At 36.3% G+C, this 25805-nt stretch overlaps 1 protein-coding gene across 3 annotated transcripts; it reads left to right on the top strand.

The window, feature by feature from the left end:
- Nucleotides 1–482: 482 nt before the first annotated feature.
- On the top strand, nt 483–25339 carry gpcpd1 (glycerophosphocholine phosphodiesterase 1). Of its 3 annotated transcripts, XM_066705750.1 has the most exons (21): nt 483–606; nt 1379–1469; nt 2124–2214; nt 2684–2768; nt 4042–4117; nt 5113–5154; nt 5399–5522; nt 5951–6185; nt 6751–6913; nt 7638–7767; nt 10124–10178; nt 10398–10490; nt 11095–11172; nt 12961–13000; nt 15241–15299; nt 15722–15787; nt 18917–19053; nt 20103–20238; nt 20769–20929; nt 22495–22547; nt 23890–24072. In XM_066705750.1, exons 2-21 carry the CDS (start codon nt 1421–1423, stop codon nt 23931–23933), a joined length of 1917 nt encoding a protein of 638 aa, XP_066561847.1. In that variant the 5' UTR covers nt 483–606; nt 1379–1420; the 3' UTR covers nt 23934–24072. The 3 variants fall into 3 exon arrangements, with proteins under 3 accessions (XP_066561847.1, XP_066561840.1, XP_066561845.1); XM_066705743.1 differs by lacking the exon at nt 22495–22547 and having other exon boundaries at nt 23890–25339; XM_066705748.1 differs by lacking the exons at nt 483–606; nt 22495–22547 and adding an exon at nt 783–981 and having other exon boundaries at nt 23890–25339.
- The last annotated feature ends 466 nt before the right edge of the window (nt 25340–25805 follow it).

The following is a 25805-nucleotide window of genomic DNA, read 5'->3' as shown; positions in this document are numbered from 1 at the left end:
GTGTGTGTGGACCCCCTCCCTTTATATATATAGTGTTGAATTGCTTTGGCAACACTGCAAATGTTATGCCAATAAAGCACGCCAATAAAGCAACTTCAGTTGAAAAATTAAATTACATTGCAATTGAGAGAGAGAGAGAGCATCTTTAAAATATAAAGATTCTTAAACATTGTTTTATAATATTTTATTTACACAATATTTATATTAAAAGCGACTTCGTTCTCTCACCGCAATGTATTAAACTAATTAAGTGATCATTCCAAGTAGGCTGTTTTGCTGCCATGGCAAGATTATTTCAAGGTTGTGTGAGATCATGTCCACTTATGGGTGGAGTACACAATGTCCCGACATATCTATGCATGAAACCCAATCAATAAACAGGAAGTTGCGTAAGAAAACCATGTGCGACAGTATATCAAAACAACAAGGATATACGTAAGTGATTCTCCGGAAGACCAATGAGAAGCAGGATGTAAGTGATATTAACCAATCAGAGGCAGGGGCGGGCTATCATCGGTAGCCTAACCTAAAGCCGAAAGTATGCCATTGCAAAAGCCGCATATAGATTCAGCACCCTGCGATCTAGTATTCAACATTTGACCAAAGGTAAGACCTGAACTTTAAATTACGTATTCAAGCATGTGTGTTAGTCAATCCACAATTTTGCAAATTTGTTATTTAGACAGTGTTGCTGAATGTGTCCGGTTACACTGCGCTAGTATTGTCTGTGAATCCGGATTTAGGCGGTTTGAACTGACAGCTACCAGGCACAGTGTGTTGCTACATAAACACTGGTGGTCCAACAGAAACCAAAGCAGATCTTTCTGGTTCATCTTTCTGTACATGCATATGGATGACAATATGACGGCAACATTCATTTCAGATGGTTTAACACAGAAAGAGCATTTTTGTCCACGTTTCGTGTTGTTTTGCCACGTTTTTCACAGAACATACGGCGCATTGCTACATACAGCTCCATAGGTAATGCGGTGGCGGCGACCTACTAAATTACTAATAATACTAACAGCGTTTAGTAATTATACATTACATATGTAGTGTTGCGTATAATTATACGTATTTAATTAGTGATCTTCATATTCTAGACTCTGGTAGTCAGTCAACTACTTTGGAAACGTGCAGATGTTAAATGCGTTCAGATGGTTTCGGTTGTATGCTGTATATTTTAAATGTATTGCATTTGAATGCATACTATTTATTAAACTACATTAATAAATAAATACCGTAGTTTTAAATTACCAGTGTGATTACTGTTCATTACAACGTACAAGTGTATGCGTATGTTTATATATAGCTTATTCGTCTGAAATGTATAGTCCTGTTTACAATACAATATTAAGACTTACATTTTGTTCTGCAGAGACCTTTCAGAGGCACATATATTTGCATTTCACCTCCAATCATGGACTTCACTCAGGTCACTTTTATTGTCAGGGGAGCAACATCTTCAGGTAAGTGCACTAGTTTAATCTATTAGAAATTGCAGATGTTATGGAAAGAGTAATGGATTAGAATTTAAGGTGACCTGCTGTTTCAGACCCCTAAATTGCTATGTAAATTAGGGAATTTAACTTTGTGGATAAGGGAGAAAAGCATGGAGAGGCGTAACATGTTTTTACAGCTTTATGCCAAATAATTGTATAGGTTTTCAGGCCAGTTTTTCAAGTGACATGCTATGTAGCATATTAGGCATCAGGGGAAATGTAGGATTTTGTGTAGTTTTTCACATTCTGAGTATAATATGTAAATGAAGCAGGGAGCTTCAAATATGTTTTGAGTATGAACCAGATTGACACTGACTTCCAGTAGACATCTGGAACCCCTTTTCCTTCACAAATATAATCCTATCTATAATTTAGATGGATACTGCAACTACTCTTAAATAAGACAGGATAATAATAAGATATCTATGGATAACATGAATTGAAGACTACAAGTTTTCACACAGATAAAATGTGAATTTGAACTAAAGAAAATCATGACATGAGCGTGACTTCATGAAGTGAGCAGATGAGAGTACGTAGAAGGAAATGCATCCACAGAAAGATGCAGTTATAAACTTAAAATTCAAAACCATAACGCTGAGAATCCCTTTGTTCCCTCAGGTGAAATAATAGCTGTGACTGGTAGCTGTGAGGCCCTTGGCAGCTGGTCTCCACAGAAAGCAGTGGTTCTAGAATCTGGTGGAGAAGATGGGTAAATATCATGGCTTACTTATTTTGCACCAAAAATAAATGTAAGAACTCTTTGTTCCTTTCAACAACTCTTCACTCCCCCCTGCTTTTTGGCACCTTTTATTTGGAATGTGAAAACATGTTTATCGTCTTTTCAGATCATAATTTTGATTGGGGGGAGGGGGGTAGAGGGATTGGCCAATTGCCTGGCATGAGAATTGGATTGGGTTGGGTAACAGTTTAGTTTTTTAAATTAAGGGACTGAAAACTGATGATCACTATTGTTTGTTGTATATTTTGATATATTTTCTTAATTGAAATGGCCACAGTGCTTGTTTTGAAAATAAAGTTTACCAGCGATGCACCTCTGTATCTTTCCTGACCCCTATTTGGTCAAGCTTGCCACAGATTTTAGGGAAGAGTACCCTGTCGTAATCATGGCTCTTCTAATATGAAATATTTCTCTCTTCCTATTTTTATTTTCTCAACAGCACTTTGTGGAAAAGAACAGTCAGTATTCCAAGAGGGACTTGCTCTTCTTATCGTTATTTTAAAGGTTTTGTTCTTGAATCTAAGGTGAGATTCAGCGGTCAGTTGATGTTAGTTGCTTGATACATTTCACATTTAGAGTGAGTGTCTATTCTGCGGTATTCTTTAATGCTGTCTTTTGGTGGACATTGTGATATACTTTGTATATGTTAAATATACAATGGAAAAATGTATTTGTTTCTTAAATTATATTTTTTAATCTAAATTAAGAAACCATGTATATAGAATGGTAAAACATGAAATATGACTTGTTTACTTCAGCATAAGACAAGGATAAATGCAACTGGATGGAAATTAACAATAACCATATTAAACCTGGTTTAACTGTTATATTGTGTGTCTCGCAAACATAATTCATGTTTTTGTGTTTTTCTTTATGTACTACCTTAAGTGATACAATTTCAGAACGATCAGGTGTGGGACTTCCACTAGTAGTTCAGGTCATTATGTTCCAGAACCCCTATTTGAAAAAACAAGAACAACAAAAACATATCTGTGGACAATGTGGAAGTGGTTGTGAAATGTCTAATAATTCAGTTTTGTCTTGCCTTGCCAGAGGGTTAAAAAACAAATTGCATAAAAATGTATTCAAATAGTTAGGCAGCATTCCACCTCACCTGTAGGACGTGGCTAGTTATGTGTTCATAAATGGATGAAGGGTTAAACAGGTGACATGCAGCATTTATTTAGGGTTTAGGCCTATTTAATGCTTTTATATCTATGAATGTTGTGTTGATTTTAGATATACTTACTTCACAGACTGCACAGCTGAATTTGTGTATAAGTTGCATTTGGCAATAATGTAATTAATATATTTATATTTCCCGGCTTTGGAAATGTTTTGTGATGATTTATTGCCACACTACACTCCCTGTAAAAGGGTTTGTAACAATGCTATAGGCCTAATGTGTTATGCTTGAATTTTGACTCATACTTGGTTTTGAAATTTGTATTTTCCACCTTGGCCTAAATAAACTGATATCCATTTACTAGTGCTGCAGAACTGAGATAAATACATTTAAGATTTCACAATTTAGACTTTTTAATGTATTTAACTATTTTCACTGAACTGCTCTTGTTCTGCGAAGATGTTTTGCCTCATTGCTGCAGAGGGCAAGCTAGCCTATCGCCAATTTCCTTTTCGTTTTGTTTAGTGAAGTATTAAATCACGACTACAAAAATGGATAAGGGATTATACTGCACAACATATAATTTTGCTGGAAATTGTTTTAATGACAAAAGTTACCTGATTGATTTTGACGATTCTTAACCATAATACATTTCACATTGACATTTGCAGAATGCAGGTGTTCCATGTCAAGCCATAGTCAATAAGTGGGAGACCCATCAGCATCCAAGAGAATTGAACACCTCAGGTATATAAAAATGGAAACACATAAAGCACAGTTTTATGTAATTTGTATCTCAAACAAATTAAAAGTAGTGGATGTGGGTGTTCTTTATTCTTGTTTTTAAAAAATAAGGATATTATATTTAAATATAAATCCTCGTCCTCTAGACCCTTGTGTCTTATGGTTTTATTTAGTGGAGCTTTCAAATAACACAACAATCACTTTTCTTAATTAGTTTTTAGCAGCTGGGTATTTCAAGTTACCTAAAACGTAACAATTAAGACATCTGTAGTGTTGTATGGGTTGAAAACTATTAAGTTCTAATTCAGCTAATTAGTTCTGTTAAGATTCAATTAAGTAAGAGCTCTGCTGGAACAAAAAACTGAAAACAAAAGGGTCCCAATGAGCAGGATAGGGTGGTCCTCTTATGCTGCAAAACTTAACTGATAACAGCAATTACTAATATTAGGTTATGTTTTGTTGTCTTGCATATTTGAAAGCAACATAGTAGAACATTATTTGCACACTTGCGTTAGCCAAACGGTATGGATATCTATGCAATACTCAACTTCCTCAAACATCCTCCATTACACCTAGGACAGATCGCTAATGAAAGAACAATAGTTTAATACATGTAAAAGTCCTCACATTTCCAGATTCAGATGTTCAGATTGTATCAGGCATTTTTTTTTAAAAAAAATGTTGTCAAATTTAAAGATAAAGTAAGAAATGCTACCGTCAAAAGCAACATGGTTAAATATCTGTTGCTTTGTGAATTATTTTCTAAGATATATACAGGTGCCACAAAAAAAATAATTTAGCTAGCTTTTAAAGATTCAGTCAATTTCCTCCAACAGTTGTTCAATTTTTCTATTGTTCTTCGCTTTATTTAGGTGTACATGTATGCAATATAAACTGTTGTTTATATTACAGTCACAACTTTAAGGAGTCTTCAAGTATAGACTTATTACCTTTTATCTCTTGTGCTAAATGTTCTAATACTTGTTTTCTTATTTCAGAATCCGACATAGTACTTGATGATGGACAGTTTGGTTTTAACAGTAAGTATTTTTCATCTTGTGTAACTAGGAATAGAGAAGCAACCTCCAGAGCCTAGAGCCATGAACTAGGATGGCCAACTGTGGCAGGGTGTCCTTTTTGCAAGAACATTAGCTTATAGGTGGTCATATGCAATATATAGGCATTTAATATTACATTTTATTTATAGCAAATCATTAAAAAAAAAAAAAAATTGAATACCAAATCTGGTCAAAACAATCATATTATTAATTTGTAATATTTCAGATGACACCGAGTGTGTAGATTCTGGATGGCTGACATGCCAGACTGAAATTCGCCTTCGCCTTCATTACTCTCAGAAGCCAGCAGTGTCTATAACAAAAAAGAAGTTTAAAAAGTCACAATTCAGGTAAGCTGATCAATCCAAACTCTTAGCTAGTGTTTCCTCATGTGGAAAAAACAACAACTAACATTTCCCTTGAATGTCATTAAAACGTTTTCTGTGCAGGTTGTGTATATTTACTGTGGAGTTTCCAGGAAGTGGCAAATTACAAAAAAACTGAAAGGGTTCAAGCTAAGCATGCGTCATGCAGCAACATCGCTGTGGTTCATCTTTACACTTTGCATTTACATGCAACTTGAATACCACTGTGTTTTGAATCCCATTCTGCAAGGAGATCAGAGAACAAAATGTGCATGTATTTATTTCCATCTTGAGGTTAGGAGTTATTTTTATAATCTGATTGATACAAGTTTTGATTAAATCACTATTGGATTGATTAAATCCTAATCGTAGTTTGCACACTGAGCACCGGTTCCTTTTTAAATTGGGTTTAGACTGAAGCTGACACTGGAAGGCTATGAGGAAGAAGGGGAAGATGACGAAGAGCACCCTACCACCTGGAGTAAAATGACAACCACGCTTGAGATCAGTTTGATCAGTAGCAATGGGTATAAATCACGCCATTCTCAGCCAGAATGTGGCTATGCACTGGAGCCAAACCAATGGACAGAGTACATCATTCACACAATGGACCCAGACAACCTGGAACTAACTTTTGAGTTTTTTGAGGTATATAACATTTGCATTTTGTCTGTACTGTGGATTTACCAGATGCCTGTATGTTTTATTATAACCTTTATCTACTGTAATGTTTTGCACTATTAAGAGTGCTTAATACATTGCATAGGCTGTTGGGTGCTTCTTAGTGTTACAAGGGAATCTAAACTGTTTTGGGATATTTTAGTTCTCAGCCCATGTACAGTCAACAAAATGCTTTTTTTCTAGCGAACCTATACCTGTTTGGTTTGAGTGTAGTGCAGGTAACTCCAGGGTCTGTGTGGCCAGATGGAGAGAAGTTCATCCACCACTGAATTGAAGAGGTTGGAGATGACACGCACACAGATGTGCACGAGCATGTGTACTGGTGCATTTTATTTATTCTTCGATATACGTGAGTTCCCAGTGTGCATAGAAGGCATTGTTCAGTTGCAAAATTAAGCGTTGGAACTTTACATATACTGTACTTCACAATTTTTTTTTTTTTGTGGAGTTATGCTGCTTGCCTGCATTTCATTTATCTGCTTATCTACAAGTTGACAGATATAACATTTGGTTTATCTTTGTGACTTTCTAGGAGGATTTGAGTGACAAAGTGGTCCAAGGGGACATGCACTCTGGGTTCGTGGGCACTGCCTGCCTGCTGTCTTCCACATTTGCGGAAAGTGGCAAAGACACGGGAATCGTCACTCTGCCTATTATCGGTAGAAACTCCAGACAGTCCCTTGGAAAAGTCAGAGGTACGCTATTGTTGTGCAGCTGTTAAAAACTTGAAAACCCAAAAGCATAAACCCATCTGACATGAAACAATCATAGCCTTAGGATTGATGACATTAACAGAAATTGACAGAAATTAATCACATATTTAACTGATGTCTTAAATAATTCAACCCTTTTTTAATGGTTGATTCAGAGCTTTTAAAATGTTTGCTTTTTCCATTTCAGTGTTTAATCTCAAGCAATAGAATGGAAAAAGAAACCAGATATTAACTTCTGTATTTCAGTGTCCCAGACCCTGCCCTATAACACATTTAGTTTTCTTGTGCAATGTTATGAGCTTTTCATATCACAGTGGTTCAAGTATTTAGAATTAAAGGTTGTTTTCTCCTTTGTGAACAATGTCTCGCCAGGAAAATCACTGAGTAGACATCTGATTTATTGATTTCCTGGGACACATAGAAATACATAGGTATTGATTACTTCATGTCCGCATGCCGTAATTAATACTATATTCTGATTAAAAGCAAATGATTACTTTTTACCATTACATGAATAATTCAACTATTATATAGTTTATTGTAACCTTAAAAGATCTACATTGGAGCTTATCAGGGTTAGTGGTATATTTGAACCTATTATCAAGCCACGATATTTGCTTCACATTTACATTGCTTGGACATGATTGACTATTTAATTCTTAACTCTTGTTAAATTAAACTTTTTGTGTATGTGTTTTTCTTCTAGTGGACTACATTGTAATAAGGCCAATTAAAAATTTCATGTGTGATATGAGTGCTTCGTATAGGAAATACTGGAAAAAGAGGACGGCTTTGGAAGTAGGACACAGAGGAGCTGGAAGTACCCAAACCGCAAAGTATGCTTTACTGACTCATCTTTTTTATCCTTTTTTATAAGTTACTTTTGGGGTAAAGGGACGGTGTGGCTAGAGGGAATAGGAACCTGCAAGACAGAAAGTGACTCGCAAACCATTTATTTTCTTATGCTTTTGTCTGACTGCTTTCAACTTTTACCTATTAATGTAGACATGTAATGATAAAGTTGAGTAGGTGCACCACGGATACAATGATTAAACTGATTAAAGTCATTCTCTTTTGTCTCCACTCTAATCTGTGGTAGTCAAAGGTCATAATGTGGGATGCAGTCCATCCTGAAATTATATCTAACGAGTTTAACCAGTCTGATGGCAGTACTAGCTTTTTTGAAAGACAAAGGTAATGCTATCATAGAAGCTAGAAAATATATTTTGTAGGTTTTCCCAATGATCAATCTATATTTTCATCATTACATTTTAAATAGTGCAACTGAAAATTGGGTGTGTAATTATATGCATTGTGCATATCACTGACGTATATTTATACTGCTCTAAAGGACTGGAATGAAGATCAAGACCAGTTTTATTGAACACATTTTCAGTAGTTTACTTTTAACCCCCAGCAAGCCAATATAAAATGTAAAATAAAGGTTAATTTGATATCTTTCCATGTAGTGCTTTGCACTGGGCTACATACGGTGCATCCGGAAAGTATTCACAGCGCTCCACTTTTTCCACATTTTGTTATGTTACAGCCTTATTCCAAAATTGATTTAAATTCATTATTTTCCTCAAAATTCTACAAACAATACCCCATAATAACAATGTGAAAGATTGCTCAGGTGCATCCTGTTTCAACTGATCATCCTTGAGATGTTTCTACAACTTGATTGGAGTCCACCTGTGGTAAATTCAGTTGATTGGACATGATTTGGATAGGCACACACCTGTCTATATAAGGTCCCACAGTTAACAGTGCATGTCAGAGCACAAACCAAGCCATGAAGTCCAAGGAATTGTCTGTAGACCACCGAGACAGGATTGTATCGAGGCACAGATCTTGGGAATGGTACAGAAAGATTTCTGCAGCATTGAAGGTCCCAATGAGCACAGTGGCTCCATCATCCATAAATGGAAGAAGTTTGGAACCACCAGGACTCTTCCTAGAGCTGGCCGCCCAGCCAAACTGAGCGATCGGGGGAGAAGGGCCTTCGTCAGGGAGGTGACCAAGAACCCGATGGTCACTCTGACAGAGCTCCAGCGTGTCTCTGTGGAGAGAGGAGAACTTTCCAGGAGAACAGCCATCTCTGCAGCACTCCACCAATCAGGCCTGTATCGTAACGTGGCCAGACAGAAGCCACTCCTCAGTAAAAGGCACATGACGGCCCGCCTGGAGTTTGCCAAAAGGACTCTCAGACCATGAGAAACAAAATTCTCTGGTCTGATGAAACAAAGATTGGACTCTTTGGCCTGATTGGCACCCGTCATGTCTGGAGGAAACCAGGCACCGCTCATCACCTGGCCAATACCATCCCTACAGTGAAGCATGGTGGTGGCAGCATCATGCTGTGGGGATGTTTTTCAGCGGCACGAACTGGAAGACTAGTCAGGATCGAGGGAAAGATGAATGCAGCAATGTACAGAGACATCCTTGATGAAAACCTGCTCCAGAGCGCTCTGGACCTCAGACTGGGGCGAAGGTTCATCTTCCAACAGGACAACGACCCTAAGCACACAGCCAAGATGACAAAGGAGTGGCTACAGGACAACTCTGTGAATGTCCTTGATTGGCCCAGCCAGAGCCCAGATTTGAACCCGATTTAACATCTCTGGAGAGATCTGAAATATGGAGCATTGAGGGGTCCTGCAAAGAAGAATATGAGAAACTGCCCAAAAATAGGTGTGCCAAGCTTGTAGCATCATACTCAAAAAGACTTGAGGCTGTAATTGGTGCCAAAGGTGCTTCAACAAAGTATTGATCAAAGGCTCTGAATACTTATGTACATGTGCTTTTTTTAATAAATTTGCAAAGATTTAAAACCAATTTCTTTCACGTTGTCATTATGGGGTATTGTTTGTAGAATTTTGAGGAAAATGAGGAATAAGGCTGTAACATAACAAAATGTGGAAAAAGTGAAGCGCTGTGAATACTTTCTGGATGCACTGTATCATTTCTGAGTTTTTTTTTTTTTTTTTTTTACAAGCCTCAATATTGTGTTAGGCCTGGATTAAATCCAAACGTGATGGTAAAATAAAGTGAAAAGGCTTGACTAACACTAATTTTAGTGTAGTGCTCTGAAAAGGTTTGTCAAAGGAGCAGAAGAAAAAGTGGTTTAGGATTAACTTGCCATGCAGTAATTAAATTCAGTAATGTTCTTGTATGTCTTGTTACCCTTAGGCATACAAAAATCAGGGAAAATACAATCGCTTCTTTCAAGAGTGCTGCACTGTGTGTAAGTATTGTTACGAGTCATGATGACATACCGGACATGAATTGCAATCCTGCAGTTTCACAACTGCGTTTGTTTTTTAGTTTGTTTAGTTTTTTGTTTTTTTTTTTGTTTTGAGGGATTTTTTAATTCCTTTAGAAGCATTCTTGGAGTTACGAAACTTTTTTTGTTGTGACCTTTTCATTTTTTTTTTTTTTTTTTTTTAATGTGTTTTCCTTACAGGGGGCTGCCTACGTTGAGTTTGATGTCCACCTCTCAAAGGATCATGTTCCAGTTGTATATCATGACCTTACGTGTTGCATTTCCATGAAGAAGGTGAAATATATATCAGCTCTTTTTCAACCTTCTGCTGTACTAGTATATATGAACAGTTTGACCTTGGGAGGCTTACCCTGCATGTTTGCAAGGTCACAACTCAAATCAGAATCAAATGCGAAAAAAATGTTAGTGAGGTGGGGGTAGTTTTCTCTAGGCGGAATTAGTGTTCAACAAGAACATATCATAGAGTGGAACATATCTATTTAATTGTATGAAAAATATTTGTTAAACTAAATTAATCCCCAAATATCAGTGTTAAAAATGAAGGGTCTGAATGCTTTTGACAGTGGTACAGGTAACAGTAGTTAACAACTGTAGTGTTGAGAACAAACTGTGCCTGCAGAAATTGTTTTGCTTCTTGAACATATTAACAGGGTAACCTAAAATCATCTTCTCTAAACAAGGATTTATCATGGTGTATTAACCCCATCCTTTTTAAATTGTGTGGAATAAAGTGAAGTGTACATTTGTGCTTGAAAAACCTTATCCTGCTTATCCTAAACCAATAGGCTGACATATTTGCTTTTTTCAGTTTTCATTTTATGGGTTTTCTTTTTCCTTTGTCATTTATTCCCCTCATGTCATTTATCCCCCTTGTCAGAAAAATGATAAACACTCACTGGAATTGTTCGAAGTTCCTGTGAAGGATCTTACATTTGACCAACTTCAGCTGCTAAAGGTAAGAAAATGTCACACTGTACTATGATATACAAGAGTCAAAATTCAGTCTTTGGTTATTTTTATGTAATTATAAATTGAAATGTGCTGGTATCCTTAGTTTCCAGTAACTTATCTTAAACATTGAATTAAATGTGGACTTCCTGATGTATATCGGTCTTTTCTCAAGTCTTTCTTTTGAAATGTTTTCCTTTTATGGAAGTTGAATGTTGTCATCAGAAATTGTAAATATGATGAGGCAGTTTGCGGCGACCTGGGAATTCCCTTTCCATGCCATGGTTATTGTAATTCTGTGATCTCTTGTTAACTTTAGATTTTAGCTTTTTCAAATCAAACCTGCATTAGACTTTTATTGTAATTGACTCTTGCTTTGGCAAAACAATGTTTGGAAGTAGCTGTCATAAACCCCTCCAGATATTTAAAAATGTAACATGTGGAAGTTGCATGATCTAGGACTCGGCTTCTGTTTAAGCCCAGTTGATGTTACAACCTCAAGTCTTCAAAAAATAAATATTCAAGATGTTATAATAACCTAGATGTGTTTGATAAGGTTTAATCTGCTCTTAACTATTCTTGCTTAATTGTTCTTGTGTTGTAAGAATAATTCACTATAAATGTATATCTGTAGATTACCATATCAAGAAACAAGATGTAATTAATATTTGGCTTTTAAAAATGTCTGCTATTTTGTATGATATAAAAAAGTCCCAGTCAATAAGTTTATAGTCACAATTGTCATATATTTGTACATTTTGGTCATGCAATGGTGGGGGAAATTTTTTTATCTCGGGATCATAGGAATTTCATAACTCTAAGGGAAACAAGTTATTTTCCCCAAATGTTCTTGAAACCCTGAGATCCTGATTTATAAAATATTTCCTTGGGTGTCCTAAGTGAACCATGATCGGACTGTTTATAACATCACCATTCTTACTAAATACTTAATTCCTGAAAAGATGACCATCTCCTTGTAAAATATATACAGTGATGTACAGGGATGTCGATGGGGAAAAGGGTATTCTCTGCATACCTGCATCTTCCTTGTACAAATGGGCAAAACCTCTATTTGGTATATCAAAAAAGTATAGACTCTAGTATATAAAACTCTAGAAGTGATTGCTTTAGCCAAAGAAGAATGAGCAAAGTTTAAGTGGGTTGCATTTATTTTACTGGGAAAGAGCTACAGTTAATCTGATGTCATACAAAGTAAGATGAAAGGGCGGAGTTAATACATAATTAGCTATGTGCACCGTTCCTGTGCTGTTGGCAAATGAAAGTGTGGCAAAGGATGGAGAGACGTTTATTCTGTAATGACTAGTAAACATCCTGCTCTCTTTTAGAGCTACAAGATGAGATCATTCACATGTGAAATGTAGGTTAACATATCAAAATGGTCATCATGGAAATCATGTGTTTGTGTATTTAAATGATTTTTTTTTTTTTGTCAAATACATATGTAAACTCCACCATTGTCATGACAAATAACTTTATGTAGGGTGTATTTGTGAAGGCTGGTACGTGTTTCCTATATTATACCTGTGCAATGTATTTTTCTAATTGAAAGAAGGACACCTACAGAATATGTACCTTGTTGAAAGTTGTATTAATATTTTATAGTGGTGATGGTCTTCAGGCATAGGGGAGAGTTTAATAAGAAAGGAGGTAAAACAAATCCCAGCCCTGTTTAATCTGAAAACCTTTTTGGGTAATTCAAGTTTTTTTTTTTTCCTGTGTACCCCTACAATAGCTTGATTGGCTGAATGAACTACTTGCAATTTTTATTTTACAGTTGGCTCATGTGGCTGCAATGAAGGTGAATGACCATAAAGGTATTTGTCAGTATGGTATTTAAGTTAATCAAGAAAAAGCTTAGTTTAGTTTCTAAAATGTTAGCATCCAACGTGTATTAGAATGAAGACTGCATGTTATGCAAAGGACCTTATTCCCAAACACTCATTTGAATGTTTTAGTATTTCATCCATGTTAAAATTGTGCTTTTTAAATATAAAATACATTAACTGTATCCTGAATTTGAGAATCCAATTTACTTTTATATTCAATGTGATGTCTCCATTGGCTTAAAATTCATAAACTAAGATTAGGCCAATTATTAGTTAAATTAAGGAATTGAAATACCAAAAACCAGCAGGACATTGAGTCCTCAGGACCAGGATTGGGAACCACTGTTCTAAGGCATTAAATGTTTTTGTAGATAAAACGTAATTTTAAACAGTCAAGTAAGACTAGTATAAAGTGTTTTTTAACATGCTTTGTTCCGGTCTTCTAACCACCACCTTCATGTTGAGCAGCTTGTAGCTTGTCTTGCAATATAGCCCACTTATGATAAGTCATAGCAGAGATGTTTTTATATACATAGAAGGCGTTCAATCTTGATTTATTAAAGAAAGAAATGGTTTAAAGCACATGGAAGTAATGCAGGTGGAAAGTAATTTCTCTGAAATTTCTTTTTATTAATCGCATCTACACAAATTGTGGTCTTTGACAAGGGTACCACACTATTTGCAAATAATATGATGTTGCAAATTGTGACGAAAATATGGTAATTAAGTATATGAAAATATAATCATAGTTTTTGACCTAACTGTGATTGTTTTCATATGTTCTTGAGCAATTTGTTGATTTTATTTTTTTGCTTAGAACTCTTACAACACATTTCAAGATGCGTTTGTAGTGCCATGTGAAATGGATCTTTATAAGATTCAAGTAATGTCAAGTGTTTTCACCATTAACTGTAAACTGCAGAACAGTTAAGAGACTTAATTACGGTGGCCCTGAAGTGCAACTGCTGAAAAAATAAAGCAGTGGCTGCGAGATTTGGAAGTGCTGAAAAATAAAGCAGCTGCTGTAGCATTTTCAGAAGCAATTACGGAAAGGGAGGGTACATTGTAAAATATATTTGACTGATGCCATTGGACAGCAAGCAAGTCACGTCGGCCGAGCCTGCTTCTCCGGAAGAATCAACAGAATTTGAGAAACTGTTGCCAAATGCGCAGTGCGCAAAGTATTCATATTAATATTGTTGTGATCTTCTGCTCTCTATCCACTTTGTGGTGACATATTAATAGAGTTATAGGGCTGTCCTAAAATGTATTAGAAATTAATGAAAGCTTAGCTAGGAGACAGAATGGGTTTTAAAGTAGCTAGATTTACTCAATTAACAACTGTACTTAATTATTACAAGGCAGTGTGACAGTGCTTTATTTTTATTATTATTCTTAAGCACTAACAGAAGAGCATGAGCTAATTTGGGAAATACAAAATCAGAGAGACGGCTTTCACTTGAGTTCAATTGAGTTTGTTAGTCTTCATAATCAGTGTCATTAACTACAGATCTTACAAAATGGTTTTATCTGCAAGTCATGTACATCCAGTAGACTTCCCTCTTTGTTATGCAAACCCATTCATTATGTTATCGATTGTTTATCCCACACACCTAGCTTCAATGCGTTGTGACATTTAGAAAACCCTCAGTAATTTTGTTATTTAAAGAGTGAGAGATCTGTTGTCTGCTTAATTTTTGCGTGTAAACCCACCTGTGGTTGACTGATATCAGGCGGTAGTCCTGAGTATGACAGATTCACATTTTGCAAGCTTAGGAATGTTACAGAAGCCCAATTATTCATGGGGGAAATTTAGTCATTTTATCCTTATAGGACAAGTGTGCTCTACTTTAGGTAATAGGATTTGGAACTGGGAGGTCAGCAAACTGCTTTGGGGGTCATGGTAATGCATAGTTGGGGCTTAAGGCTTCAGTTGGATTGTTCAGTTTTACCATTCCTCTCTTCTTGAGGCTTGGGTTAAGCGATGGGTTAACCAATTTAATCTGCTGGTTGTTTCAGGAGACCGTAAATCAGATCACTAAACCTGCACACTTTCACCCACCTGCACCCAGTCACTAAAAGGAGCACCTTTTGGGGTACACAATTGTGGAAATAGAGGGTGTTTACTAGTGCTACAGCCATAAAGAAATGGCAAACCTTTTTCTAGATTGTTTTATATTCTTTATTTTCCATAAACCGTAAGCATAACATTTCCTCTTATTTTACAGAATCTCTGGATGAGGAGGAGTATATTGCTGAGCACCAGCCTTTCCCTTCACTTGCACAAGTAAGCAGCAACAGTGCATTTGTGACCGAAGACCTACTACTGAAGCACATAAACACATGCCAGATTTAGAGCTGATAATATATGCCCAGTGCATACTGAAAGTGGATGGCCGACCATTACCTTCAACAAACAGCTGATTAAAGTTGAAGACTGAAAACAGATGGTCTTCTCTCACTTTGAGACACAGCTTGGTTATCTAATGAAGGATATTTAAAAAAACCTTTTTTGATTGGTCCAGTGTATGATGTTTGGTTTGTTTGGGGAGCTTTACCATAAGTCTTAAACTGTCAAGCCTTGCAGTCCCTCTGCAGGGATGTTTTATTCACCATACATTGTTTTATTCCTGTAAGAAGATGATAATGTTGCTTTAAAAAAAATTAAAACACTATTTTATACTGACACAATTGATTTTATATTTTAAGATCTTTCAAGCTGTGCCAGAGAATGTGGGTTTCAACATTGAATTAAAATGGCTCTGTCAACTAATAGTAAGTATTATTTTGGTTTTGTGTTATTTGATTTGATAATTCTAGATACTACAGTTTTTTTTCCACTCATAAAATGATACATTTTCTGTACAAATCCAGTTAATTTTTTCTTTACATACATAATGAGACGTATATGTGTTTTTGTATTTGAATGTTAAAAGCTGTAGATAGAAGAAGCAAGTGGAAACATCTTGGGGAAGCCTTCATCATACATAGTGTCTATAGAAAGTGTACACTCCCTTTCAAAGCTTTCACCTTTTGTTGCCTTATAGCCTGAAATAAAAATGTATTAAAAAATGTTTTTCATTTATCTATACATCCTCCTACCCATGATGCATCATGATCCTCACCATCATCAATCCACAGCTGGATGAAGGCCTCCCCAAGATATCTCCACTGGTTTCTATATTCCATGTCATGCCTGCAAAGTTTATTAGTTCATCTTCCCATTTTACATGTGGTCATCTTCTAGCTTTTCTTCTCATCCTATATATTATTCTTATATATTATACATTTTCTGTATGTTTGTATTATATATATATATATATATATATATATATATATATATATATATATATATATATATATATATATATATATACAGTGAGGGGAAAAAAGTATTTGATCCCCTGCTGATTTTGTACGTTTGCCCACTGACAAAGAAATGATCAGTCTATAATTTTAATGATAGGTGTATTTTAACAGTGAGAGACAGAATAACAACAAAAAAATCCAGAAAAACGCATTTCAAAAAAGTTATAAATTGATTTGCATGTTAATGAGGGAAATAAGTATTTGATCCCCTATCGATCAGCAAGATTTCTGGTTCCCAGGTGTCTTTTATACAGGTAATGAGCTCTCTTAAAGGGAGTGCTCCTAATCTCAGCTCGTTACCTGTATAAAAGACACCTGTCCACAGAAGCAATCAATCAATCAGATTCCAAACTCTCCACCATGGCCAAGACCAAAGAGCTGTCCAAGGATGTCAGGGACAAGATTGTAGACCTACACAAGGCTGGAATGGGCTACAAGACCATCGCCAAGCAGCTTGGTGAGAAGGTGACAACAGTTGGTGCGATTATTCACAAATGGAAGAAACACAAAATAACTGTCAGTCTCCCTCGGTCTGGGGCTCCATGCAAGATCTTGCCTCGTGGAGTTTCAGTGGTCATGAGAACGGTGAGGAATCAGCCCAGAACTACACGGGAAGATCTTGTTAATGATCTCAAGGCAGCTGGGACCATAGTCACCAAGAAAACAATTGGTAACACACTACGCCGTGAAGGACTGAAATCCTGCAGCGCCCGCAAGGTCCCCCTGCTCAAGAAAGCACATGTACAGGCCCGTCTGAAGTTTGCCAATGAACATCTGAATGATTCAGAGGAGAACTGGGTGAAAGTGTTGTGGTCAGATGAGACCAAAATCGAGCTCTTTGGCATCAACTCAACTCGCCGTGTTCGGAGGAGGAGGAATGACCCCAAGAACACCATCCCCACCGTCAAACATGGAGGTGGAAACATTATGCTTTGGGGGTGTTTTTCTGCTAAGGGGACAGGACAACTGCACCGCATCAAAGGGACGATGGACGGGGCCATGTACCGTCAAATCTTGGGTGAGAACCTCCTTCCCTCAGCCAGGGCATTGAAAATGGGTTGTGGATGGATATTCCAACATGACAATGACCCAAAACACACAGCCAAGGCAACAAAGGAGTGGCTCAAGAAGAAGCACATTAAGGTCCTGGAGTGGCCTAGCCAGTGTCCAGACCTTAATCCCATAGAAAATCTGTGGAGGGAGCTGAAGGTTCAAGTTGCCAAACGTCAGCCTCGAAACCTTAATGACTTGGAGAGGATCTGCAAAGAGGAGTGGGACAAAATCCCTCCTGAGATGTGTGCAAACCTGGTGGTCAACTACAAAAAACGTCTGACCTCTGTGATTGCCAACAAGGGTTTTGCCAGTAAGTACTAAGTCGAAGGGGTCAAATACTTATTTCCCTCATTAACCTGCAAATCAATTTATAACTTTATTGAAATTCGTTTTTCTGGATTGTTTTGTTGTTATTCTGTCTCTCATTGTTAAAATACACCTACCATTAAAATTATAGACTGATCATTTCTTTGTCAGTGGGCAAACGTACAAAATCAGCAGGGGATCAAATACTTTTTTCCCTCACTGTATATACCGATCAGCCATAACATTATGACCACCTGCCTAATATTGTGTAGGTCCCAAAACAGCCCTGACCCATCGAGGCATCGACTCCACTAGACCTCTGAAGGTGTGCTGTGGTATCTGGCACCAAGACGTTAGCAGCAGATCCTTTAAGTCCTGTAAGTTGCGAGGTGGGGCCTCCATGGATCGGATTTGTTTGTCCAGCACATCCCACAGATGCTCGATTCTTCCATTGCTCCGTGGTCCAGTTCTGATGCTCACGTGCCCATTGTAGGCGCTTTCGGCAGTGGACGGGTCAGCATGGGCACCCTGACTGGTCTGCGGCTACGCAGCCCCATATGCAACAAACTGCGATGCACTGTGTGTTCTGACACCTTTCTATCAGAACCAGCATTCACTTTTTCAGCAATTTGAGCTACAGTAGCTCGTCTGTTGGATCGGACCACACAGGCCAGCCTTCGCTCCCCACGTGCATCAATTAGCCTTGGCCGCCCCTGTCGCCGGTTCACCGCTTTTCCTTCCACTTTTGGTACTGGCCACTGCAGACTGGACTGCAGACCCACAAGAGCTGCAGTTTTGGAGATGCTCTGACCCAGTCGTCTAGCCAACACAATTTGGCCCTTGTCAAAGTCGCTCAGATCCTTACGCTGCCCATTTTTCCTGCTTCTAACACATCAACTTTGAGGACAAAATGTTCACTTGCTGCCTAATATATCCCACCCAGTGACAGGTGCCATGATAATGAGATTATCAGTGTTATTCACTTCACCTGTCAGTGGTCATAATGTTATGGCTGATCGGTGTGTGTGTGTGTGTGTGTGTGTGTGTGTGTGTGTGTGTATATATATATATATATATATATATATATATATATATACACACACACACACACACATATACATATATATATAATTTACTAAATATAACCATTGCCCTGCACTCTTTTTTCTTTCAAAGGATGGATCCTGGGAAGGAAATCTCTCAACGTATTTTGACATGAACCTTTTCCTTGACATTATCCTGAAGTGTGTGCTCCAGAATGCTGGGAAAAGAAGAGTAGTTTTTTCATCGTTTGATCCTGACATTTGTACAATGTAGGTCTGTGTGCTTGCGTGCGTGTGCGCCTTGGCTCGCGTGCTGATAAAAATGTAAATGCCTTTTTAATTTTTGGTCAAATAGTGTTTAAACGTATGGTGGGGGGGGATGCCAGGAAGAAGGTTTTTGGCTTAAAATTGATTTAAGACACAGGTGGTTTCTGTTACTGTGAAGACTACTGTTGGCAGAGTGTTATCACAGGCAGATTTCGCACTATACTGCTGGAGTGCTGCTACAATATATAAATAGACTGGGTGTGCCTATCCCTACATGTATCTCTAAATGGTACTTGGCATGTTTACAGAACATTGGAGTGGTTAAAAGTGGTGCCAATTAGTGTTTAAACGTATACAGTGGGGGCATCTAATTGACCAAGACACGGGTGGTTTATGCTTAGACTTTACATAGTGCAGGTGATTGAAAATCTGAAAATGCATAGCAGTGAAAAATCATTGGTAAAGCTTTTACTGTGTCTCATTTGTATTAATCAGACCAGATACAGAGTTCAAAGAAAGGCATTTATTTTTACTTCCTGAAGCGTAGGAAGGCACAGTCTGTACAGAAAAGGATAACAAACTTCCATGTCTATCACTAGTCTTTTTCTTTAACCTTGTACAATTGATTGCTATACAAGCAAATCCGGTCTTACAAATTGTATATGCAGTTAAACGTAAACATTATTAAATTAAATTAAATTAAACATTGTCAGACAATCGAGATTCATCTTGAATTCTTACATTTTGTAATTCAAGCTTTCCTGATTTCTGTATCAAATTAGCAGTTTTGTTCACGTTTCACTATAAAAGGTATAATTCATTGCGTCTCATTTAAATAAATTTACAAAAGTTAGTTTATTAGTCTTTTCCCCCCAAAACAAATTCAAATTGAAATTTTAAATGTACATAGGGCAGTTTCTAAAATATAATTCTGCTTTGTTTGATTATTTGAATTTTGTTTGATTGCTGTGGATTAAATTATTGTGCATTTCCTTTATGTTGATGATTCAAGTGTGTAAGCGAAGCATGAATGCAATTTTGTTTCTTTGCAGGGTTCGCCAGAAGCAGAATAAATACCCAGTCCTGTTTCTGACTCAAGGCAAATCTGAAATCTACCCAGATCTAATGGATATTCGGTGTCGGACTACTTCAATGGCAATCAGCTTTGCACAGAGTGAAGATATGTTGGTAAACTGATATATATTGTATATTGGAATATTAATGAGTATGAACAGTCATTAAGATCTCTTTATGACCAGACCGAGGCTGTTAAAAATTTGAGTGAACAAAACAATTCCTTAGTGTTCTCATTAGATTAATGCAGCAAGACATTTATCCTTTCAGAGAATAATAACACACAGAGAATGTGAGAGAGCTTGGTTGTCATGTTACATTTTAATCCTTATGCAAATGAGAAATGGAACTTCTGAGAGCTGCTTTTTGTTTGTTTGGTATTTATCTCTCATAAATGTGACTGAAATGCATTTCGACCACCTCACTCATTCTCAGAGAAGGGCCCAGCAAAGCCAGCATTGACTGAAGAATCAGTGCTTTTAGAAGGTATAGCCACTGTTGAACATACTTGACATAGATCCAAAGTGCAAAATGAAGAAAACTAAACAAAACAAGCATGGGTCTCTGTAGAGCACGTATTCAGATTACAGCTGTTAGAAACTCAAAATGTATATGCACTGATTGAAAAAATAATCTTCTTTTAGGGCATAAATGCAAATGTAGAGGATTTGCTGAAAAACATGGACTACATTAAAGAAGCGCAATCAAAAGGATTAGTAGTTTTCTGCTGGGGAGATGATACCAATGATCATGAAAACAGGAGAAAGCTCAGAGAGCATGGGATTGATGGACTGATTTATGACAAGTAAGTAGTTGATGAATTAAAATCTTAACTTCCCTGCACAATGTTCTGAAATTACAGTGACAATAATGACCACTCAGAACCCTGTTCTGTTTGTTCCCCAATCACTCTTCCCATTTCATATTCAGTTTGAACTTTTAAATTGAATCTGGTTTACCATTTTTAATTTCAATGGGGACCCAGCCACAATTTTCTACTTGATCTATCTGCTTGGATAATCAATAATCAATTTACCATAACTTCTTCCAAAAATGCCCTGCTGCTTTTACCACACACATTTTATTTTAAATACATTTAAATACATTAACATGAATAGAAGACTGGTAGCATACATGTCATATTTCCACCGTCCTGTGCAAATAATTGGTGTTGGTCTTTACTCTGAGGTATAGCCTAGCTCATGTCACAATATATATAGACTGGGTGTACCTATCCCTACATGTATCTCTAAATGGTACAGATTTGCATGTTTACAGAACAGTGCTAATGTAGTGCAACAGTGGTGAATAATAATGAACTTAGTCAAAAACACATTTTCTTAGTCGGGCAAAACTATGTATAACTGAACATATTCTGTTTTTGGTAAGGAGGTACACAATCAATAATAAAATAAGAATCAAACCAGTATTTTATCATCTGAACTTGAGGGCAATTGGTCACTAGAATGTGTGATATTGGAGGTTTTTAAATTCACAGGTGTAAGTAGAAAATGGTGAATTACTTTTCAGAGCAATGTACCCTACTTAATCTGGACAATAACAGAAGACATTTGCTTTAGTATGTTTTTTTTATTTCATTGTCTATCAAGAGCTGCTACCACTTTCAATGTAAATACTGTGACATTGCCTTTTCTGTTATAATCTTATCATGTGGTAGCTGCACCTTGTTACTTTGCAGTCACCAACATGAATTAAGCTGAGCAAGGTTCAATGTCTTTTACTGTTAAACTGTTAACTTAAACTGTTAGTTTAGGGAGACTAAGGTGAATGCATTGTACTGTGCCATTTGTGCCATTTTAATTTAGTTTTATTTATGAATTGATTGCTTTTTAATTTCCTAAATAATGTCAGACTTGTTGGTTTGGGGATTTAAATGGGAACTCCACCGAAAATTCATATTTTCTCAGGTTATTCTATAAGTAGAAACATTATTCTGTGGAGTGAGTTTTTCATGTCCAGCTCATTAGAACTTGCTAAACAACAAACTGTAGCATATTTTGTTTTATGCTAGATATTATACAGGTTGTTTAATCTTTCTGCATTTTGGAGTTTAGTTTGATTTGTTATTTATCTGTTGATCCTTTGCTGGGTCTCACATGATTTTAGATTCAAAGATTTGCAACTCAAAACAAGCTGTGGAATAAATCCTGAAAGCTGGATGAGAGAGAATAAAATTGGGCCATATATGATTGTTAGAAATACCTGAGCACAGGATTTGTTAAAATGGAATTTGAGCAACCTTTTATAATATAAGTACTTTTCCTCCACTTTGCCATGTACCTGTGGCAGTGTGCATACTTTGAAGAGTCCTTTTCAGGCATCTGTGTGACTGTTCTGCCTTTTTTTCAGAATTTGTGAGGGTTTGGTACCAAGTTTCATTGACACGAACTCTGCAGATAACAGTAATGTCTCCCTGGTTCCTGAATGTTTTGCTGAATGTTTTGGCTCCTATTTCATGCCTAAATGATCATATTAGCTTTGTGCACATGAAATGGATTAGCTTTCCTGAATAATTGTGTGTTGTTTGACTAATCATGTACTATTCATTTAATTGTCTAAAGGTTATCGTATTTTAAAGTAATTTTTAAGATATCCCTATTTAAATATGTTTGTAATGGCTTTAAAGTTCAATGAAACTTCATTAAAACTATTTATTAGTCAACTGCCCCCATCATTTCTGTGAATATTTGCTTCAGTGGAATACTGTAGTTGTAATCCTTTGTTTTATTATTAATATTATTATTATTATTATTATTATTATTATTTAATTACTTAAATTTTAAAACTAATACTGTCTTTAAGTGGCTTGCCATAAGTAATGTAAATGTCTGAATATTATGTGTGTGTTTGTAATTTGTCATAAAAGGTAGTTTTAAGTAAATAGGCTACATATTTTTTTCTCTTGGAAAAATAGACAGTTGCTTGGCTAGTATGTCTGCATGTATAGAGCTAAAACAAGCATGGCCTCATGGCTTTAGATGTACTCCTGCTGTAGCACACATGTGCAATAGTGGGTATAACGCGAAGAGCAGAGGGTTAGGGTTTTCTCTAAAATACAGCTGTAGTACCATATTTCTTGGCATGTTCCATCATAATTGGTATTGGGTTATCTGTGATCTGACTGTACAGTAGTAATTGTTATAGGTATTAATAATAATATTTCTTGGCACAGGTTACACAAGCTTTCCAAAAATGTATGGGGCAAAAGGCAAAGGTGTTTGTTGTTTTTAGAAGTTACAATTTAAAGGATGTTTTTACAGAACCACAATGTTACTTGTGCTTTATATTGTATTGCTTTTTGAAATCCAAAACCAATTTAATTCAAGCTAGAACCAACCATTTAGAGATCTATTGGAGTTCCCAGTAATACTCTGGCAACATGAAACTCATACAGGAGATGTCATACAGTACTTCTCCCTAATGAAATCCGAGGAATGTGTAATGTGCTGAATTGGTGGAATAAAAATATTATGCAGCCTAGATATGTTCTATTGTGGTTGAGGGTTTACTTTTAACTTTCTGCGTTAATCATTATAAGATGCAACTTAAAAAACTTAGGTGACTTTTGAAATGGATCTATATTCTCTGTGCTACAGTAACCTGCCTAGTAGATACGTAAAGCTTTTTTTTTGCAGATAAATTAAAAACTGAAAGACACTCGGGGTTGAAGTCATTGAAGTTTTAGAGGTATTCTTCACTGTTACTGTGTTGACTGACTATCATTCCTTTTTTGTATGTACCCAGGATCTGTGAAGATCAGACCGAGAAGCAAAATATCTTCAAATTAGAGGAGCAGGTGTCTAGGAAGGAGGTGATTTCTGATGAAACTATGAAAAGCTGTGTGTGTTCCAGCTACTGTATTCCTTGTACATCTGAAGCCTGTGCCAATACAGGAGAGGCTGGCAGTATAGAGTCAGATTCTGGCCTCAGTTCCTCTTAAATTTGAAATCCATGCAAAGGCAATCAATCTTGTCTACTAGTTCTCCAGGACTGAATATATTTACCAAGTGTTTACAGTGTATATTACATATTAGATAAAAATAAAGCATGAAATTAATATAGAATCTGCTGCTTCAAATTCTAAGTAAGGGAACAGGCCATACAGAAATAGATCCTAGCATGTTGAACACTAGTGCCACAGAATAGTAACTTGTCTGTAGTTTTTTATCACATTTCTCACACTCCAACTTCAATATATTATTTATGCATTTGTGTAAATCTGTGTTCCTTCTGCCAATTGTACCTTTTATTAAACATGGTGACATGAATAACAAGAAGAGCGGTTTCCTAAAGGGTTCACCTTTAAGGATCAGACCTAGCTTCAGGTTTTGTGCTTCTATACATAGTTTTTATGAAGAACCTTTTTGGCCAGAGGGATGTTTAGTTTCTGGTAATGGATTTGCTCATATTTATTCATGCATTTATTTACTTGAGCACACAAATTCACTTCCATGATATTATTAAATTATCTTTAACAAGCAGTTGATCTACGGTGTAAATCTGAAATTACCCTGTTTCAGAGCACTGGCTGTTGTTGATAACAATACATTTGTATTTTTATATAGTTACCTGAAGTGATGCCTAAATGCTGGGGATATACATTGTAGTCTTAAATAGTATATTTAGTGGTTTTAATCACAATGTTTACATACACAATTGATTTGATTGTACAAATGTATGTTATATTATGGTGAATGTAATCATTCACATTCTTCATCAAAGTTCAGTGAGCTTTACATGTGAGCTGTATATTTCTGTGCATCTCTGCTTATAACTTAAACAGTATGTAGCTTTGGCTGGGACCAAACAAAATATACAAACAAAAACCAGGAGGTATTTTCTTCAGTTGTCTTACACAATACATTTTGCCAGCAACAATACAATGCATAGTTTTTTTTAATTCTATCTATGTAGTTGTTTGAAATGTATATATTTTTTATTTACATAATGCTGTTATTGCCTACTAATTTCCCATGGGTCATAGAACACTGTAAAACAAGAGCAATGTGGTGTTATAACATCAAGATATTGCTTATTGTATAAATGTAGAATAACACTCTGTAAATAGCAATTGGTTTACTCTGACCTCCTATGCCTGATGAAAATCTAAATTCAGGTTTATGTATGTATGCAGAATCCTGTAACTAACAACTTTAAACAAAATGAACTTGGAAAATAAAACTGAAGAACTACATTGTAATGTCTTTCTTTGACTGCAAACGTACACTTTAACCACAATCACGTTTAATAATTTAATGTGCACAATTAACAGAATTGTCTCCTCTTAATCAGCTGTAATTCAGCTTTGCAGAATTGTCTTTCTCACATGGACCTGGAAGTCAGTTTTAATGACCTAACAGGTTTTAGATAATTAAGGGAGGGTATCCATACAAGCGAAAGAGTGGGAGGGCTGAGTCTATATCAAACATGAGAAGATTTTGTTTACTGAAATAGGGTATCATGTAACCTTTGTAATGTGTACTGATCAGATGTTCTAATGCCCATAATCTAAAGGTTACACTGATTGCTGAGGTTTTCTGTTTCTGACTTTTAACCTGCATGTTTAGTTTATTTTTCTGTGTGGGGTTATAAAGTACAAACATGATGTGTGATCTCCTATACAATAAAGACAATACAGTTGCCATTATGTCTTTCCACTG

The sequence above is a fragment of the Amia ocellicauda genome, chromosome 1 (genome assembly GCF_036373705.1).
Source record: "Amia ocellicauda isolate fAmiCal2 chromosome 1, fAmiCal2.hap1, whole genome shotgun sequence".
In the NCBI taxonomy this organism is placed as follows: Eukaryota; Metazoa; Chordata; class Actinopteri; order Amiiformes; family Amiidae; genus Amia; species Amia ocellicauda.
Note: the sequence above shows the minus strand (reverse complement) of the source record. Positions and strands in the feature narration are given on the sequence as shown.

Bases quoted from the DNA above. Each gene is read 5' to 3' on its own strand.
- gpcpd1 (XM_066705743.1), top strand. From the start codon at position 1,421: ATGGACTTCACTCAGGTCACTTTTATTGTCAGGGGAGCAACATCTTCA. The intron at 13,001-15,240 runs GTATTTGTCAGT...CTTATTTTACAG, and splicing joins GAAGGTGAATGACCATAAAG to AATCTCTGGATGAGGAGGAG. The intron at 20,239-20,768 runs GTAAACTGATAT...ATCTTCTTTTAG, and splicing joins CACAGAGTGAAGATATGTTG to GGCATAAATGCAAATGTAGA.